This window comes from Pseudopipra pipra, chromosome 1 (genome assembly GCF_036250125.1).
Source record: "Pseudopipra pipra isolate bDixPip1 chromosome 1, bDixPip1.hap1, whole genome shotgun sequence".
NCBI classification, from domain to species: domain Eukaryota; kingdom Metazoa; phylum Chordata; class Aves; order Passeriformes; family Pipridae; genus Pseudopipra; species Pseudopipra pipra.
Window position 1 is genome coordinate 73,333,576 of NC_087549.1, and position 20,514 is coordinate 73,354,089.

General features: G+C 40.0%; 1 protein-coding gene across 1 annotated transcript; it reads right to left on the bottom strand.

Annotated features, from left to right (window-relative positions):
* Positions 1-12,546: 12,546 nt before the first annotated feature.
* On the bottom strand, positions 12,547-19,445 carry CMBL (carboxymethylenebutenolidase homolog). The gene is made up of 6 exons (XM_064661412.1): positions 19,309-19,445; positions 17,361-17,583; positions 16,489-16,596; positions 15,267-15,409; positions 14,031-14,122; positions 12,547-13,050 (listed from the first exon to the last, which is right to left on the bottom strand). Exons 2-6 carry the CDS (start codon positions 17,573-17,575, stop codon positions 12,871-12,873), a joined length of 738 nt encoding a protein of 245 aa, XP_064517482.1. The 5' UTR covers positions 17,576-17,583; positions 19,309-19,445; the 3' UTR covers positions 12,547-12,870.
* Positions 19,446-20,514: the final 1,069 nt, after the last annotated feature.

The following is a 20,514-nucleotide window of genomic DNA, read 5'->3' on the forward strand; positions in this document are numbered from 1 at the left end:
TCAAGATTTACCAACCCTGATAAGTTGCTTTAACTAAGTCAAGTTTACACTTATTGCTTAATATTAATTACTGCTGAGTACCCTTGGGGGTGTGGCGATGCAAGGCGTTTTGGGCTGCAATTGGGGAAGTGTGCCTGATGCCTGCTCCTACTGTCTTTTTAAGGTATTGAGGGCATTTTCACTGGGGCGCGGATACTTGCATGTATATATTTGGCAAGAACTAACTGTAAGGTTAGGACTAAGTCTTTTTTGTCCTTGGGTATGTGTAATAGCCGTCTTAACATCTTCAGTGTTATGCTTTATTGTAAGCTACAAGAACTAGGATTGTTTTTGGGTCAAGTGGTTATTATTAGGGTTTATGTTTTAGTTATGGAGGTAGTTGATGTTGATTTAGGATTGGTTCGGTTAGTGGGTTTTAGGTGGTTGGGGAAATAGTTTGGTGGATAACAAAAATGTGTTGGTTGAGCAATTGGAAGTGTAGAAGGAGGTTTGATTGTTGGATTGAATAAGTAGGTTTAGTTAAGATTATGTGTTCTTGTAGTTGAAATTACAACGGTGGTTTTTCAGGCCAAAGGTCTTGGGTAGAAGCCAAGCAGGAATTGTTATGACGTATTTTATACTTTTTTTAAGTGTTAGTTTTATTTTGGGGGGGTTGGCAGTGGCTTCTAATCCTTCTCCTTATTATGCAGTGGTTGGGTTGGTGTTAGCGTCTGTTGTAGGGTGTGGATGGTTAATGAGTTTGGGGGTGTCTTTTGTGTCATTGGTGTTATTTTTAGTATATTTGGGTGGGATGTTAGTGGTTTTTGTGTATTCGGTTTCATTAGCAGCGGATCCGTATCCTGAAGCTTGAGGGGACTGGCGGGTTGTGGGGTATGGGGTTGGGTTAGTTTTAGCGCTGGGGGGAGGGGTGTTTGTTATGGGGTTATCAGGGTTACGGTGATTGGGGTTGGATACGGTGGATAGTGGGGGTGTTTTGCCAGTTCGGCTAGATTTTGAGGGTGCGGCTATGTTTTATTCTTGGGGGGTGGGGCAATTTTAGTTGCAGGTTGGGGCTTGTTGTTGACGTTGTTTGTTGTGCTAGAGCTTGTGCGAGGATTATCTCGGGGGCAATTCGGGCGGTTTAAGGGGGCAAATTCAGAAAATAGTTTAATGAAAATACCAGCTTTGGGAGTTGGTGATAAGGGTTTGATTCCTTTTTTTCTGAGGGGTAAGGGGATAAGATTTGGGGTTAATTATTAGAGGAGTGTAGGAAAAAAGTGTTAATTGGGGTGGTGGGGTTGGAAGGGGAAAGAAAATAGTTAAGGTTGCCAATTAGGCGGGGAAATGGGTAGAAGGTAGTGGGGTGAGTTTAAGTGTAAACGAATGAATAAACAAACAAATGATGAAAGGAAAAAATGGGGTGAGTTTAAGTGTAAACGAATGAATAAACAAACAAATGATGAAAGGAAAAAATGGGGTGAGTTTAAGTGTAAACGAATGAATAAACAAACAAATGATGAAAGGAAAAAATGGGGTGAGTTTAAGTGTAAACGAATGAATAAACAAACAAATGATGAAAGGAAAAAATGGGGTGAGTTTAAGTGTAAACGAATGAATAAACAAACAAATGATGAAAGGAAAAAATGGGGTGAGTTTAAGTGTAAACGAATGAATAAACAAACAAATGATGAAAGGAAAAAATGGGGTGTAACAAGTTGGATAAAAAATTTTTACAAATTGATGATGCAAATTTTATTGATTGGGAAATTAGGGAAATGGAATGTTTGTAAAATAAAAAATTTTTGTTAAAAAATTTTTTAACGAAAATTAGTGATGAATAAGGGAAAAGTCCCTAGATCATTGCAAAAATGACAAAATTTTTTGTGATTTTTTGTGATTTTTTGTGAAATTTTCAAGAAAAAATATGTCTGGCGTGCATTAATTAAACTGCAACTTGATGAGAGACGTAAGTCAATCTTCCTATGTGTACACATCTATATAATTTCACTTAAGCCATCACTATCAGCATCAATGTTCTGCCCAGATGAAATTCAAAGTGTTTTTCTGTACAGTCCCTAACCCAGACTTGTGACCATGACCAGTTGTCAGTGATAAACCAAGACGTTAAGTGGATCATTTTTTCCACTAGGAAAGATGCAGATCAAAGCCTCTTCCAAAATGGCCTTGTAAACTCTTTAAAAACTAACTATTTCTTGGGATCCCTGCACTATACTCTGCTTTTCTTTCAGAGGAGGTAGTGGTCGGGGTATTTGTGATCATCTGGCTGGAGCATGAGTGAGGTGCCTGTGTAATGTTGTCCAATGGCTCTCTGCCACAGCTTGGAAAGCTGAATGCTCTCCAGCTAATGCATCATTTTATTTCAGTGATCTCATGTTTAAAGCATCATTTCCTCAGTCTTAGGCTATCCCATGGGGTCAGTAAATTCCACATTCAAAGAAGATTTTAATTCCTTGGTGAGTGACAAGCTGGAATGTCAATTTGAGCACTAATCCCTCTCTTGAGTGGTGAATGAAGCATCTTGTCATTAGTACATCAGACAGATGCTATCAGAGATATCATGGGAATAGCAAACACCAGCAATCTGAGCCAGCTGGAAAGCAATAAGGCTTGGGATGATACCCTCTTCAACCCATTGGCCTGCAAGGGTCTGCTGAGCCTTCCCCACTTCCCTCCTAGCAGTATAGCATGAATCAGTACAAACATCTTTCTTTTCCTTTCTCTTCCAGATCTTTTCCTGTCTTAAGACCCACCATTCCCCAATTTCAATCGGGGAAAGAAATAATATTTAAGACTTGTTCCACTTTATTCATTCCTGGTTTCCATCTTTCTGCTTTGAATTGCTTTGCCACTCCTTGACTTTCTACCGAAATGTCCTGATATGTTTCTCTTCAGCACCCTTTGCATTTACCACCCGGTATCAACCCAGCACAACAAGTACATTTGGGGAGGCAGTGGAACCAGGGCTCAGCAGAGGAAGGGGGTGGGTGAGAAAAATCCCAGATGTCCATTTCTCCTCAAGAACTTTTGTCTTACTGAGGATTAACTTCCATCATCTCACCAATTTTGCTGACTACTTTCCGCTGTTATCTTGGGTTGAGCAATTCCTGGGAATTTAATGTTGTACTTTGGCACGCAATCTACAAATCACCCAACAACAGCCATGAAGCAACAGAAGGCCACCTGTCTCCTACAGTGCCATTACTCACAGTGTGATGGAGAAAAGCTTAGTGACAGCAAGCAATGTTTGTCTCCTCAAATCTCTTGGACACCTGGAAATAGAAATGTCCCCTGCCTTGCCTCCAGCGCTGACTCACTGCCTCTCCGTTGAAGCAGGCCTCCTTTTATGTCTCTCCACAGAGGGGTTCTACCTCCACTTAGTATTGCTGACGTTTTGCTCCTCTCCAACTGAGGCACCCCTGCTAACCTTATCGAGTGTTCAGCCAGGGCTGATTCCTGGCCCATTAAGTCAGGGAGATGGAGCAGAGGCATGGGATATCTTTCAGGAAACACTATCACTGCTAGTGTCTATTCCCCCCTGAACACCCCATGTCTGCATGCCCTGCCTTACTATCTCTCCCTTTTACTTTTCTATATTCTTTTCTATATCACCTTTCACTTGCCTGTGTGTTGTTTCAGCTCACTGTCCTCACAGAGAAGCTAGACTTATTCAACAGATCCTTGGCAAGAAAAGAAAATCTGAATAGCAGGATGAACATGGACTATTGAAGGTGGTCTTCAAAGGTCAGTCCCAGGTCTCCTTCTCTCTTGTTCACAGTGTTACTTTTCCTTCTCATTGAGGTTCTTGAATGTTCTGCTTTTCCCACAGCTCACTGATTTTCAGCAACCAATATCACTCTCTGCTCTCTTCTGTGCCCATCTCCCACATCTTTCCCTTTCATAGCTGTGTTCTCCCTCTTCATTCCACCAGGTAACTCTTCACTCTTCACCTGTTCCAGTTTTGTCACACTCCTTGTGCTTTCTTCTTCCCTGTCCTACCAGAAAGACCCTAAAATTGTGCCATCTCTTCCTATTCAGTAGTCTCTGCAGCTCTGCCTGTAGTCACTTGCCATAGGTAGCTGCTTGCAGACGTTTAATCTGCAAAAAGTGAGAAATGTGTGAGAGTAAGTTGCTATGTTAAGACAGATAATTAGGTCTGTGTCTCAGCAGTATTTTGCAGAGGCAAAAAATACAGGACTGTGTGCACTCTCTAGCCCTGTTGGCAGTCACTGAAGTACAAGCCCAGTCCTACTGGGAAACCCTTTGACTATGAATAATGATTTCCAGATGACATAACTTGCTAAGATTGTTTGAGCAAAGCACCCTGCTGACAAGGCTGTGCAGCTTTAGCCTGGCTCAGGCTACAAGCAGAATAAGTTCATGGTTGCTTGCAACAGCCTTGACACAGACACAAGTGTTACTTGCTGTTACACAGCAAAGAGACATCAGCAAAGGGTGGGCTGTAAATGAGCAGCAACAAATAATGTTGCTGCAGAAAGCTGTTACTTCCGTTTTTCTGGCTTAGAGGGATTTTAATGATGTGATTTTACAGTTACATTAGCAAAGAAGGTTCTACCATTTCTCCTATTTAATTTTTTCTTACAGTATTTGTTATATTCCACTATAAAGTGAGAACATTCTTCTGGTTATAACATCTGAAAATACAGGTGTATACATCCTGTATACATCAGGAACACACCTGAGCAGGAGGCAAGCTCTACTTTACTTTACCCTATAGAGCCAGAATTTGATTTCACCTGCAGCAGATAACAGATATGAGTGAGCCTCTCCCTTTAATTTTCACCCAGGGTATCTCTGTGTCTCAGAAGGAAAAATTCTGAGTAAAGTTGAAGGTAAACTAGCTGGGTGAGGAAAACAGGGAAAAGTGGGGACAATAACAAGCTCTCATTCTATTCAAGCCACCTAATGGGATCAGCTTACCTTGCTCCACTAACCTACGCTGAGCTGCTAGCTGCTGTCCTACTGACAGGGAGAGCTTTCACAGCTCACTGCTCTCCAAAGCAACATCACTACAAACTACAGTCTTTGCAAATATATACAACATGAAAACTATCCCTTCCCCCTGCATGTCTTTCTCCTTGCAAAAAACCATGCCTAAAAATTACCTTCAACTTTTTGCTCAGAGAAGTCAGAGGAAGCAATAATGCTTTCTCTTTACTGAAGGACATGGGTTTTTTACATGTGGTTAGCCACCCATCAAAAGTGTCTTAGCAACTTTCTCAATTTTCTAAAGATTCTGGAAAAAAAAGAAAGAACTTTAAAGAAATCTTCAACAATCTGTAAGTTCAACACCTGGAAGTAGAACTGAAGAACAGTTTATTAGTGCAGTTGGAATAATTTGTAATCCCCTTAGCAAATAACATTATCATAGCTTTGCTGACATTCTTGGCAAACTATCAGCCCAGATGCAAAATTTCCACACCAGCTCTTCAGATAACAGTGGCAGGAAGGGAAGGGAAGAAAAAAAGTGTATTGCCACAGGTGCCACCATCTGCTCCACGGTCTGAAAGGGAAACTTTGTTTTAGAGCTTTATTAGCCCATTCTACTTGTCACTTTCTGAAATTCAGCATTCTGTTACTTGCTAAGCTTTGAAGTACTTCAGTGCCAAACATAAGAAACCAGAAAACGAGTAAAATGTGCTGGAGGGTTCTGAAGGCATAAAGAGGAGTTAGGCACCAAACTCCCATCACTCTTCCCATGAGAGCTCTGCACCAAAGCACTCTTCATGGATCTACCTTTTTTTTTTTTTCTTATATTAAATTAAATGAAACAGATTGTTTTGTGTCCCGGTGACAAAATGAGCTACTTGAAATATGGCCCTCTAGGTACATCTTTCTAGGGTCTAAGCTACCACTCATGGCCTGAGGTGACACACCTTGAAATGTCATAAGTTAAAGGTATGGAGTACAGTCTGGTTAAAACCTAGATAGGTAGACAGCTACAGTCCGAAGTCATAAACTTAGTATGCTTGTGAATGTGGCCAAAATAAGTTATAACAAGGCATTTAGATGAGTTGAGGCTGAATATATGGGTGTAGTCACCTCTATCACATCTTCCATCAATTCCCCAAATTCCATCAAGTTCAACTTCTGGTCAGGCTTCTACCCCTAAAGCCTTGCTAATTCAGCACAGCAACCATTCAGCTCCTTCCCTAGGGCCTACTCTGAAGAAAGAAAATTAAAAAAAAACTCAAAGACCTAGCAGCAGAGTTTCTTGGAGTTAGAAGTTGCAGCTGAGGAAGGAGAACTGCTCTCCACACTAGTACAGCTGGTGCTGTGCAGAGGGACACATTTTTAAAGCAAGTACACTGTCTTTTATAATCTACCGTAAAGCATAGATGCCCTCCTGCCTGCAGGCCAGAAGACAGTAGGCATTTTTTCAAACTCACTGAGTGCATGTTATTTTACAGGAATATTGGCACCACTATGTACGCATGTGCTGGGTGGGTGGGTGGATGGTGGGAGGGCTTTTCTTTGTCCTTGCTGACTATGGCCTGTACACTGAAAGCCTGTTCCTGTTCAGAATTGAGGAGTCAAAAAAGCTGAGAAAAATTATTAAGCTAAACCAGTGACTATCTAGTTTAGATACCATGGTAAAAAAAAAAAAAGCCAATAATAAATGTTAACTTGACAGAGGAATACAGAATAAGGATCAGAGTTGAAGAGGCATTTTATGGATTAAAAATTGTTGCCATAAAAATTAAACTGTAACCCATAAAAGAGCTCCCACTTAGCATGTAAAAAAGAATAAGCAAATTAAGAACTAGAAGTTAAGTTAGTGTAATATTAAACCAATTAAAGATATCAGATGTTACCAAAATTTTTATGCCATTGAGCAGAAACCAAAACGTGGTGCCAAGCAATAGAACAAGAGGCAATGGGGAGAAATAGATGCACCTGGGAAGGTGGGGCAGTCACAGAGGAAACCCACCTACTGTGCCAGGGAGAAACTTGTCACCATTGCTCACTCTCCCTTCAGTCATATATGCTCTTGTTCTTCAAGACTCTAACCTCCACCATGTTCCATTGTTTTATTTCCAGAGCCTGAGGTTTTCTTCTGGGACACCTCTTTCTCTTTAGTCCATACAATCTTCTTCACTCAGGCATCAAGGATTCCTTGCATGCAGGCCATAAGCCTTACTAAGTATAACACTTTCTCAGTGACCAAAATCCAACCCAGTCTACAAAAGGTGGCATTAAGGCTCTTCCAGATTCTTCCTTCCATTTCGTCTGCATACTATATGATTGCCCCAAATAGAGACTCAGCTTTCCATATCCCCAGAGTTACTCCTCTGCATCCTGGTTGCCCCAAATTTCCTTAGCCTCCTGTATCCTCCAACAACCCATGCACAAGCAATGAAGGCTTTCTATGCACTGACCAGCCAGTCAACAACCTAAATAATACAGGGAACTGATGAATCCATGCCATACTATTTTGCTCAGTGTAGTGAGTCTGTCTTCTCTGTGGTGTCTAGATTTTCTGAAAATGTAGAATTAAACAGCACTGAGCATTTCACTGTTTTTTCAAATTGTTGGAATTGGTCAAAGGGCTTTTAAAGTTAATAGGAAGAAACTGACAAGACAGCACAAGGGAATAAAAGCATCTGTGTGGAGTCCCCTAATCTAGCCTTACATATGCCTACTCTGTCCACTCTGGTGCTTCTCTGCAGCTGATTTACTTCATATCAAGGCTGCCAGGTTCAGTAGAATCCAACATTACAGACCTGGGTTTGGAGTGTCTAGCCTACACACCTCTGTGTCAGTGCTCTCTAAACACAAAGGATAATCTCAAATCCAAGTTTTGAGAATGTGTGTGTGTGGTTTTTAAGCAAAGTAAATGTTAACACTTGCAAAATTCTGAGTTTTCTGTCTTAGATACTATATTTCACAGAATCGCAAAATCACAGAATCACAGTATGAGTAAGGTTGAAATGGATGATGGTGGGTAATCTGATCCAACCTACCTGCTCAAGTAGGATCATCCTAGAGCACATGGCACAGGATTGCATCCAGACAGTTCTTGAATATCTCCAATGGGAGAGACTCCACAGCCTCTCTGGGCAACCTGTTCTATGCATCAGTTTCTGCCCATTGCTTCTTGTCCTATTGCTTGGCACCACAGAGAAGAGCCTGGTTCCGTACTCTTGGCACTTGACACTTTATAGACACTGATAAGGTCCCCTCTCAGTCATGTCCTCTCAAGCCTGAAAAGGCCCAGCTCCTCAGCCTTTCCTCATAACAGAGATCTCCCACTCCTTAATCATCTTTGTTGCCTTTCCCTGGACCTGCTTCAGGAGCTCCATGTCTCTCTTGTACTGAGGAGCCCAGAACTGGACACAGCACTCCAGATGCGGTGTCACTTGGGATGTAGTGGAGCAGGATCACCTCGACCTGCTGGCAATGTTCTTCCTAATGCACCCCAATTGTTTTTTCTACAAAACCAAATATATAATGAAATGCAATACCTGTCACACAGAAAGTGATTCTGAATTCTCCAAGGAAATGAATTTTGACAAAATATTCCCGAGTTTCAGTCTTCCCTTGTCTCAGTAGAAATTTGGCAAAGCTTAGCCCTATCTTTGATACATCTGTTTGTTCACACAAAAAACTAAGCTGGAAAGGTTTGCCAACCAAAATACCACCTTATGAGAAACCAAGGCTCTTTTATTTGAAATCTATGTGAGACAATAGTTGTAGAGAGTTCCAATTCATCATCTTTCTCTGTTCTCATAGCAACCCTGATAAATTTGGCATGAATCCACAGCTGGGAGCTGAATTTACACTTTACAGATTTTCTGAACCACATACCCACAGTGCTTTCTTCTGGAAAGATTTGTGCCTTGTTATCTTTCCATTCCCCCAGAGCTGCACAGGCACACACATCAGATGTGCCTGCACCAGTGAATGGAGATGTCTGCAGTTCTCTCGTGTGAAACTGCTTCTCTACTAAAGCCGAGTAATGAACCGTGTCAGGACTGGCAGGAAGCATGGAAGTCACTGTCTGATCCTTCTCTCTGTCTATAGGTCACTGGGAATCTGCACAGATGCAGCACAAGGGAAGGATCAGGGAGGGCATCATGAAACTTCTCACCTCCCATGTGGAGGGACAGTTTCTACCAGCATGACTCATGGCAAAGTGCCCTGCAGACCTGAAGAGGCTTTCTCTGAACTGGCTGGACCCACTAAGAACAGGTTCATCTCTCCTGAAATCAATCGGCAAGAAGAGTGGTGGAGACACCATAGAAACGCTATGTGCAGTGCCCAAACCAGAGAAGAGCACTAATCACTGATCAAGGGCATGACCCAAGGAGCAAGGGAAGATTTTGCACTTTTACCTCAGAGGTCTGCATGAAATCTTTTTAAATGATAGGTTTTCTTCAATATCAACTGAGTGTAGTGTAGAAAGAGCTATTTTCTCATGGGAGATACCTGGTGCATTGCAGGAGCAAGTGGAAGAAGTGATGTGAAGAAGGGGTTCGAGATGGAGGGATGGCTGAAGCACTGCTGGGGATTTGGGACCTGAGGTGGGACCCAGAGCCAGAGGGAATGTGTCTTCATGAGAGAGCTGCTAGGCATGGCTGGCAGTAGCAACTGCAAAAAAAAAATATTATGGGGCAGTGGAAACAATTAAGAGTCTGTACCTTGAAGTGCAACATTCTGTGAAAGCTGAGGGCTCCTTGGGCTCCCATCTATTTCACTGACGGGAAATTGGGCCATGTTCAATACAATATTTTAGCCACATCTACTCCCCCAGCATCACAGATGCAGGCAAGACCTCGCCACATGATTATTGGGAATCACACTGGGAAGGTCCAAAGGAGCTGAAACACAGGAATGTTTCCCTAGTCACTGGGGATGGGCTGTGCCTTATCAACCCAGATACACACTTAAATCACAATAGAGAGAAACCTGATGACACAGGAAGGATTTATGTAGGTGTCAGAGACTGAAGTGTTTGATGATTTATGCATTCTAGGAGACTTTTGCAGGCTTTGACTTTTTGATGGGCAACTGGGCCCATCCCCCCTCCTCCAGCGCAGAAGATGTCAAGCCGAAAAGGCGGGAAGAGCCGAGCTTGCAGGCTTTTGACTGTTACACTGTACCTCTGATGGCCCATGGGAGCCCATCCCCCCCCTCTGCCTGTCGGGAAAAGGGCGGGAACCAGGGCAGACACAAAAACTCAGCACAGACCCAGGAGATGTTGGAGGCTCGAGGCACGGCCCGTGACACTAACCATGGATATAATAACCCATAATTTCTTGGAGTATGGGGGCTTCCCTCCTTCACCCCCAGCAGATCACTTCACCACTTCAACTGACAGACATGGAAGCATCGCTGGACCCCGTGGGTGGTGACTATAGACATCTGTCCTCTCTCAGCTTTTCTTTCTCTTACTCTCCCTTGCTCTTATCCTGCCTTTCTCTCCCCTGTGCATTTTCTCCCCCCCCTCAAAAGGTTATCTCTGTGTCACACTGTGGTATGACAGCACCCAAAAATGTTAACTTACCTACTAGTTCAAAATTGTTAAAATAAATCTTATCAATATATGTTTTCATACACCGATTATCTAGTGTCGTTTCGCTTTAATCCACCCCAAAGGAATTATTGATAAAAACCTGAGTTACCCCCCTCTCCCCTTTTCCTGGGGCGGGTCGTAACAGTAGGTGAAGAGGTTATTTTGCCATCCAGGTTGGTTTAGATTCAACTCTGAATGAGGTTCAGAAGGTAGGGTAGCTGCCCAAAACCATGAGAGATGACAGGATTTGCATTAAACTGATCGTGAAATGATGTGATGCACCTTCCTGAAAAAAAGGAAGGAGCAGCATCAGAAATTCAGCTGGTGCTGAGGCTCCTGACAAAAATATTGTGAGGGAGAAAGGAGTGAAGGGAGAAAGGAGTGGAGGACAGCAGTGAGGTGAAAGAAATGTTATTAAATCTCAGGCGGTCTTAATGTGGAGGAAGGGCAAAGAACATAGCAAGAAGCCATTGTAGCTGCATCCAGATGTCCATAGGTGTTTTAGAATCAAACAGGAAGCATACAAAGGGGGGAAACACAGGCATACATCTGAGGATGAGAGAAAAGAAACCCTGTAGAAAGGCTAATGGAGCAAAGTAGCTTACTGCTATCAAGTGACACAGAACTAGTAACTGTAAAACTATTTGTAAATGCATCAAAAAATGAAAGAAGAGCAAAAGAAAGGTGCTGGTTATTAGGAGGAAGGAGAACTAATACCAAAAAGCCTGGTAAAGACTGAAGTGTCCAGAGCTGTTTGGTTCAAACTTTACAATAGTTAACTATATTCTGCATGAAATTAATTTCATAGTGGAAATAAAAGGACAGGTGTATGGGGGGAAGAAAAATTAAAATAGAATAACTAGATGTGGGCAGGTTTGAAATTTACCTTGGGGACTTTAAGCACCTCTGTGATCCATGAGGTCTCTGTCTGCACAGGCAGACGTGATGCCCCCAGGGAATGGAGGAGGATCAACACAGAGGCCAGTTTTTCCATATGTGCTGGTTTTGGCTGAGATATAGTTAATTTTCTTTAGAGTGGCTAGTATGGAACTATGTTTTGGATGTATGTTGAACACTGTGATATTAATATAGTGATATTTTTGTTATTGCTGAGCAGTTCTTCCACAGCATCAAGGCCTTTTTTGCTACTTATACTGCCACGCTGGCGAGAGGGCTGGGAAAATGGAAAGCTGGGAGGAGACGCAGCCAGGTCAGGTGACCCCAACTGACCAGAATGATATTCCATATCATATGACATCATGCTCAACCCCCAACTGTCTCAACCCACAAGTATTCTCACTTTTGCCCTTTCAATTCTCTTCCCCATCCCACTGGTGGGGGAGTAAGCGAGCAGCTGCATGGTGCTTAGTTGCTGGCTGGGGTTAAACCACAACGCAGTGGAAAGAAGGCACTGGTAGTGCTTTTAGGCTACTCATAATGCCTGAAAGATATGAAAACAGATTATTCAGAAGTCAGTTGACAGCCATGGAGTAGATAATAACAAGGTGGCAGCCAACAAGAAACTCCTGCCCAAGCAGAAGGAGGGTTCTGAAGAGCTGTGAACTCTCCCCCTACTAGACCAGTCTGGAAGTGGAAGGAGGTTGGAACTCTTCACTCATATCTTCCTCCTATGCTCTGGGTATGTGTGATAGTAGTCTCTTATTCCTTCTTTGTTCTTCTTTTTCTTCTGAATTTTCCTGCTCTTCACAGCCTCTTTGTGTCCTATTCTCCTTCTTCTCTAGTCCTTCATGTTCTTCTAGTCTCTTCAGTCATGGTTCCTAACTTTTTGCAGCTCCCTTTCAGTTCACATACATTTCTTCCCATTGTCCTTCCCCTTCCTTTTTCTAGCTTACTTTTTATGAATTCTGAAAAGGATATCTTGTTTCCAAGAAAATGTCCCAACCTTCCAACACAGACTATATTTACCTAAAAGCTGAAAATCCTGGAGCTGAAAATGTCACAGCTAAACAACATTAAGCACAGCTTTAAGGAGAGAATTTCTCAAGCATGGGCAGACATTCAGTGACTTTTAATCATGTTGATATTAATATAAAAAAAATGAAACTTTCAGATGCCATAGAATATGCCACATGAGATTCTAATAATTTTAAGATATGCAAGATTAATTTTCAAAATATTTCTTACATTTATAGCTTTCAGCATTTGAAAAGCCATTTCTAAGCCTCTACTTAGAAGGTAAGTGCAAATAAGTAGTATTACTGAAGAAGAGTTTTATAAAAAGATTTTATGTTTGTAAGAACATTTTAAGCAATACAGTCTTTATTATGTCCTGATTTTCTAGAAGAATTGATTTTGTTTATGGGCATTAATTTAAGCTAAAGATATTTATTCAGCCAGTTGATCATATCCTTTCTTCCTTCCTCAATATAAGGTTTATCTTGAGGATTGATATCTTCTCTTTTGCGATGCACAAACCCATGTGTCTGTCCAGGGTAAATTTTAACTTCATAATCAACTTTACAGTTTTGTTTAAGCTTCTGCTCCAGTGAGGTGACCTGTAACACAGAATGTTCCATGTTGACTGAGTACAAAGTTAACACGTTCTATACTTACAGTCCTCAAATTGTCCTGTTTTTTTTACTTTTCTGGAAGACAGACATGGTATGTCCTTGCCACTGTTTCCTATTCTACTAATTTTGTACCTAAATGCATTTCTATTTCTACACTTGCTTTGTTGAACTAGGCTCTTTTCTCTAGCAAAATAACAGCATATGACTGTATAAAATGTAAAAAAAGTATATGGGTTGCTGTAATAATACCTGTAAAGGCAAAAACACTTATAGCTGAGCTCATAAGAAGGTTAGTATGTAGTGATCACTGTACAAGAAAACTGGGGCAAGAGTTTGAATTAATTTAAAATTGAGGGAGGAGAGGCATAGATAAAAAATCAGTAGTTCAAAGCAGCTGGCACTGTTGGTAGGAAAATTAAAGCCAACACCACTCAATAAAAGCATACGTTCCTCTTTGATCCCCTTGGTAGATAATCATCTTTCTCCAGTCATTCTCCACCCACACTCCAGAGAAAGGCTGTTGACAGAGTATCAGAAAGGAGAAGCTCTGCAGGACAGTGGGGAAAGGAAAAGTCTAGTCACAGGATTTTTTAGTTCTCCTGCAACCAGTGATTCCACTTATACAGGTGGGAACTTTCTGCTGATTTTAGGAACCATCAGTATCACTAAAGAGGGTCTGCTATCTTAAACTTGACAGAAGGCTTCCTTTGGATTCTTGCTCTTTTCCTAAAAACTGATGACAGTCATCCATATTTTTGAACAGAAATAGAAAACATGTTTAGTGACACTTTAAAACTTTTTGATTTGGGGATAAATAATATAAATTTGTGTAGATGTACTGTAAGAGTTAGTGAAAGAGGAAGAAAAGTGCAAATTAGGTTTCTACTTTCTCTTCATTAAATATCAAGTTACAAAACAAGCATGAAAGGCATAAAAAAGGCAAATATCTGTGATGAGAAACTCACCTGCTCCAATGGAATGATGTCATCCTTTTCACCAAAAATGAAGAAAGTAGGATGCAGCAAATTAGATTTGTCATCGAAACGCCTGATCACTCCTAGGGAAGAAAGACAAGCACATACAATGAGTCATCGTACTTAAAGTGGCTAAACCACTACCAAATCTGTACAATAAAACTACAAGACATTTTGATCAGTTACAGCTGCTTTGTAATGGAATTAAACATACTTTGTTTAAAAATCCCTTTTGTTGTGGAATGTTTGGGATGTTATTAAAGATAAAAAGACCAGTTCTGTATGAAAAATCAGGGACAAATTCTTACACTTGCCCCATTTTTGTGGTTTTCTTTGGGCAACTGCTTCTGACCACTGTCAGAGACAGGGTTCTGTGAAAGATGGACACTTAGAAGCTGCTCACCTCTAGCTGCTCACCTCTAATGGGAAGGCCATTTTTAAGATAATTGTAAATATTCAGCATTCCAGATACATGGTTAGGACTTCAGTGTACATATCCTGATATGAATTCATAACAAATTGACACTGTATTTTTGACTGTTCAAATATATTTGAATTTAAGTTAAGTAAAACTAGACAGCTATCACCCTGGCTACTCTTTTCATTCCTGAGATTATTACAACAGACAGGTAAAAAATTAACAAGTAGCATTGTTGAATTGACTCAACTGATCAGCAAATCGGTGTAGCAAAATAATCCCCACAAGCTTTCTAGAAAAATACCTTCAACTTTCTTTCACCTCTAATTAATATAAATTGCTCTGGGTTATGTGGAAGTACAGAGGTTTATAACAGAAATATCAAAGGTAACATAAATGTATTGAGAACTAAAGTGTGACAGTGCAAGGGTTAAAAAAGGAGTTCCTATTAGTAACGAGGGACCATTACCTAAAAGATTTAAAAGATGTGCTCAGAAACCCTTTTGTCATTGCCAGTCAAGAGGAACCTCAGCCACAGTGAGGCCTTAGCATTTGGTGTCTCTTGTATGCTATATTGCACAGAAGGGATCCTGGTCATGCCACTCAAATACATAGATCTTGCTGGTTATAATTAAGTGCAAAAATGTTAGTGTGCTAAATCAATTTGCTTGATATAACAAAACAATTTGCTTTTGTATAACAAAATCACTTTCTTCCATGTCACACTGAATTTTTTTACAGTAATAGCCCTACAGAATTAGTTCCTGCACTGGTCATATCTGCTCAGAGTATAAGTATTTCAGGCTTACCATAGAGGGACACCCCTGCCTTTAAATGAGGATTTTTCAGCATCAGATGTTGCACAGCTGCTCCACCCCAGCAAAACCCAATGACGCCAATCTTCTTTGCACCACATTGGTCCCTTAGATACTTGAGGACAACATCAACTTCTCTGAGACATGCAAATGAAAGTGAATTAAGGCTCTAGCTCTGTTCCCCTGGCCTTCATGGTGGCTGCTTCTCAGAGACTGGATGGGCATCACTCTGCTTCTGGGAGGGAGCAACTGCCTTTGCATCACTCCTGGTTTTTCTCTTTCCCTTACTTATCAAATTCTCTTTATCTCAACCCATGAGTTTTCTTACTTTGTTTCTCCTATTCTCTCCCCTGTTCCTCTTGGGGGACTGAGTGAATGGCATTACAGGTGCTTGGCTGCTGGCTGGGGCCAACCCGCAACACTACTTTACTATTATTCATTTCTAAAATACAGGAGAAACTCCAGGGGAGAAGACAAAGGAGAAAGTCAGTCTTTCTACATCACTGTTAATATGACATAGGGTGATTTTATAAACAGCAGTCCAATTAATTTCACAAATAGCAATAGTTGTCATACAGGCTAACACAAATGAAAGTTTGAGACACACAGTCAGTCAAGAGCACCCCGTTATGGCAAATGTGACCTATAGTTAAACTATCTCCAACCAGGAAGACAAATAGTTTATAAAATTGTGGAAGCAAATTTAAAATTGTTGCTTCTAAATCACCAGAAACATTATGCAATCAAGCTATGTGTCAGATAAAAATGGGGAAAATATAGAAGAGAGGGAAATTAGTATGCTTTGAACTAGCTGTTCCCTAGTTACATAGTGTTTGGTGACTGCACTTGAACCCAATCTAAAATCCACGGAAGTTATGCCTACCTGCAGGAACTGAATCAAACTGAAGAGGAAGGAGTGAGCTGTATTTTCTAGCCTTTGCTGGTTCTTTTCATCTTAGTCATTCATTTCACTTCTACTCTCTGCACAGGTAAACAGTGGGTGCTTTTATTCTTGTTCAAACTTCTACTTTTCTCCAAAAAGCACCCATCACATAACAATGAGCTTATCCTGTGAGCTCCATGAAATTTCTATTTGTGGACATCCAACTATATTTGACCCACTAATAATCTAGGATCTAATGCTGCATCTTTACTGAGGCAAAAATCCCTATGAAATAAGGATGTCCACTCGCTGGACAAGGAACAACGGTTGTACTTGTCTATTTTGCCGGCATTTCGGGTTTTCACCCATTCATCGAAAGTCGCCCAGTCATTAGAAGGTTTCCAAGCTCCTTGTCCCACAAAAAAATCTGGGCAGATGGCTCTGTAAGAAAAATGAAAATATTTTATGCCCATGAAATAATAATGAGAAAGGATTAAAGCAAAGTCCATGTGTACTACACAACAAATTAATTTTGTTGAATACATATAGTACTTAATCTACATGAAAGTATTATACTAGCAACCCTCAATATTTTCCTATATCTAAAAAGGAGACTTAGTATAATTTCCAGATACATTTTTCCCTGTTAAAATTCATTCATTAATTTGATAAATAGCTAACTGTAACTGAAAATCCTTAGTGGTTTCCTACCAAATTTTTAAAAAACCAACCACATGCATGGCATGTACATTTGGGCTAGAAGGAACGCCAACCCAGTAATATAGGAAAGTAGATACCAAATATGTTTTTCAAATATTTGAGAACTTGTTTCTTTCTTTGGCACGAGCTGGTACACTTTACCCACACTGAAAGACCTTCAGCTTCTTTGCAATTTTTACCATAACAACAAAGTTACACAGAGGTTACATCAAGAGGGAGGAAATAGGCCATTTCAGGTTCATGCAAGATGGAAGATGCAGAATAACATTTATCTATCTTATGTGCTTACCTACTAACTTATTATGGTAGGACTACTGAACTCCTTTAGACGTTTTTCCACTGTTTTAATGGGAAAGTTGCTAGAGAAAGGTGTAGGGAAAGTCTATGAAATTATTAGTGTTTGTGGGTTTATATGAGAACAGAAAATAGTAGCTCAACAAACTTTCTTATTAAAAAGACACTTTGAAAACAGTAATATTTCTTACATGTATCCATTAGTTGTTAGCATATCAGCTATGTATCTGGTGTTCGGGAGTTCCCATCCAAATATATCATGAATCACAATCACGGCTTTGTCTGTGCTGGCAGATGGTTTGCAAACGTATGCCTTGATGTGCTCAACTTGTACCTCCTGCCCACGGCCTCCATAGTCAAACCTGTCTCCAATATCACATGGACAGGGCCTTGATTCATTAGCCATGTGTGATACTGAGGAACAAAAAATATTCAGTTATGAATACCAAAGCATACCACATCGAAAAAGTTCAAAAGACAGTGGTATCATAAACTGTTCAATTTTTTAATCATTACAGTAATATACTGAACATGCTCAATACTGTTTGATCTAAAATGCAGTATTAGTCAATAAACCCACTGGAGTGTTTTTTACAAATAAGAATCTTGTTAGAGTTACTTATGAACTCTTCAGGAGGGACCAGGTACATAACTAGGAGTTCCATGCCCTACAGTAAGTAATGTGATAAAAATAAAGTTATGAGCAAGCAGTCAGGCAACCATCACGAATTATTTACTTAGTGATAAAAGTCCTTTTTACAGTTCTTTCACTCTTCACCATGTGTATTTCCTGTCAGGAATGTATAACTTTCTTTAGTATACTCTGCGAAGGCTTAATACAAGACTTAGCATTTTGAAGGAAAAAAAAACCCAGCTACTGTGTAGGAAGATATAATTACACTCAGACTAAATATTTTCCTCCAGAGAGTTAAAATATTCCATAGCTGACTTTTTCAATGTCAATAAATCCTTTTTCTAAATAGCTTTAGCCTCAGATGTTGCAGACTTCTGAAAAAGGATACATAGGAGAGGTGCCAAGAAAAATATACCAGCAAAAGTCAGAGTATAATATTATATTTATTTAATATTAAATAAAGAACACATTCAAACTCCAAGATAGGGGAAAAAATCCTTAAGTGGAGCCAAAGTTTTTATCAAACAGGTAATAGAGTGGTATGGTTAATTTTTTTCAAACTATTGCTTAAATGAAAATAAACAATTCACAAAGGTCAAAAAGTGCCAGCTGAATCTAACACGGATGTATGTAGCTCCTTGGACTCAAGTTAATGATTTCTTGCCATCAACCTTAGGTTAACAAAGTGAGTGAACTTACCTGAATAACTTCATTGAATATGCACAGAGCATCTCCAAATGATTAAAGAACATGGAAAGAATTTAGGTAAAGCTTTATGTAAACTCTCTACAGATAAATTGTTTGTACTACCAAAGAAAACTTTGTTAGTACAGAAACAGGGATGTTCAAACTTGACTGTGCCAAACGTACTCACAGAGAGAAACAGGAAAAGGAAGTTACTGAACCATTCCTGGATGAGTGGGACTTAAATAATTGTGGCATTGAAGGGACAGTTTTAGGAAAACAAACAAACAAACAGTCTGGCAGTCAGAAGAATTGCACAGATTTCCAGAGACCAAGGTCTTCTGAATTTGCAGACTTTAAAATTCAGAATATCTCAAACAATATTACCAGAGCTAGAGTGCAGATCCTGTGAGATTTCACTTAAGCATTTATTTGAAGATCAAACAATAACTAGTTTTCAGAGACTTGAATCTACAACCACAAAAATATAAATATATTGCTGTGTGGCACTTTCATTTTCAATACACTCTCCTGAGTCTTCCTGCTGAGAGGTCTTCCCCGCCTCTTCAGAGAAAATAAAAGATTTCTGAATCATCATCTAAAAAAAAAAAAAAAACAAACAAAACAAACAAAACAAAAACCAGGAAAAAAGTAGCCTCCAGTTGCATTTAAATGAGCTCGCACTCCTTAAAAAAGCACGCAGATAAAATGAAAATCCCCCAAACATGCTGAGTCAGATCTCAGTACGCACTTGTTCTACATTTCTCAGAAGAAAAAGCAGTGAGAGCTTAAAGAAAACCAACAACAAACTCCACACATACCTGCAGCACAGCAAGCGTGCGAGACAGTAGACGCAAGATGCCGGAGCTCAGCGTGGATGAATGGGATTCCAAAAGAAAGCGCTAACGCACAAAATCAAAGGGTGAGTGCAAAGATCCTGTTTCTTTAAGTCAGGGTTACATAAGCCTTTATCTTGGTGTCTCCCGCAGTGACGAAGTCCACTCTTTTTAACGCCGTTTTCGCCGCGAGTGTAGGCGGGCTGTGCTGCCGCGGGGAGCGCTGCTGTAGCTGCGTACCAAGCCTTCTTTTTCACTTACACAAAATGGTATTAAGCATGACTTAGCTGAGCAATCCATCTAGAAAAAACCGTGTTTACGTTATTTTTTGGGTTGGTTCGATTTGCTTTTTGGTTATTTGTTTGTTTGTTTTTTTAAGGCTGTTTCTTTGCTTTTAAAGGTTGGGGAATTATTAGTTTTGACCATTACATTGGCATTATCAGTTCTTTAGACTATTCATACTTGGGTAAAAAACATATTTAAAGTCATCAGCAAGGTGAGCAAAGTAGAGACACCATTTCAAAGCTTATATAGCACAGAAAAAATATTTACTATTTTCAGAGTGAATTAAGCAGCATGTAAGAAAGTAACAGCTTTGTAGACTGCTGTACAATGTGTTTAAAATATTGGTCCTATCACACACTTATCCTATCACAGAACATTTTATACATTTTTTTCTTTTTGAATTAAAGTCTCTAACTGTATCCCCCACATTCTTCTGATTTTCTTTTTATGGGATTATTAGAATTATTCTTTAAAGAGCTTTAACTAAATATATTAGCAATCCAAAACTCACTGTTTCCTCAGAGACACGTCTAAAAAGTAGACTAAATGCATATTACTCCACTACACTTCTGTCTTACAATTTAGTCTTCATATAGAAGCTGTTTTCTCGTATTCTAAATAACTTTGCTAGTGCTGTTTGTTTGCAATCCCTAAAATGAAGTCAAACAAATGAAAAAAGCCTACCCAAGAATTGCAGAGCAAAGTCATAAGGCTCAAAACCAAATGTTTTTGGTTTGGGTTTTTGGCTTTTCCCACTTGTGTACTACAGATTATAGGACACAAGTTGCTTAGATACTCCATAGCAACTTTAAAGAACAGTAGCCAAATAAATGAGACAAAAATTGGGAATTTGCATCATTCCTAGAAAAGACAAATTACAGCAATGCTTGCAGAACCTTCTCTCTG

Bases quoted from the DNA above. Each gene is read 5' to 3' on its own strand.
- CMBL (XM_064661412.1), bottom strand. From the start codon at position 17,575: ATGGCTAATGAATCAAGGCCCTGTCCATGTGATATTGGAGACAGGTTT. The intron at 16,597-17,360 runs GTAAGAAATATT...TTTTTCTTACAG, and splicing joins CTAACAACTAATGGATACAT to AGCCATCTGCCCAGATTTTT. The intron at 13,051-14,030 runs GTGAGTTTCTCA...TCTGTGTTACAG, and splicing joins ACATCATTCCATTGGAGCAG to GTCACCTCACTGGAGCAGAA.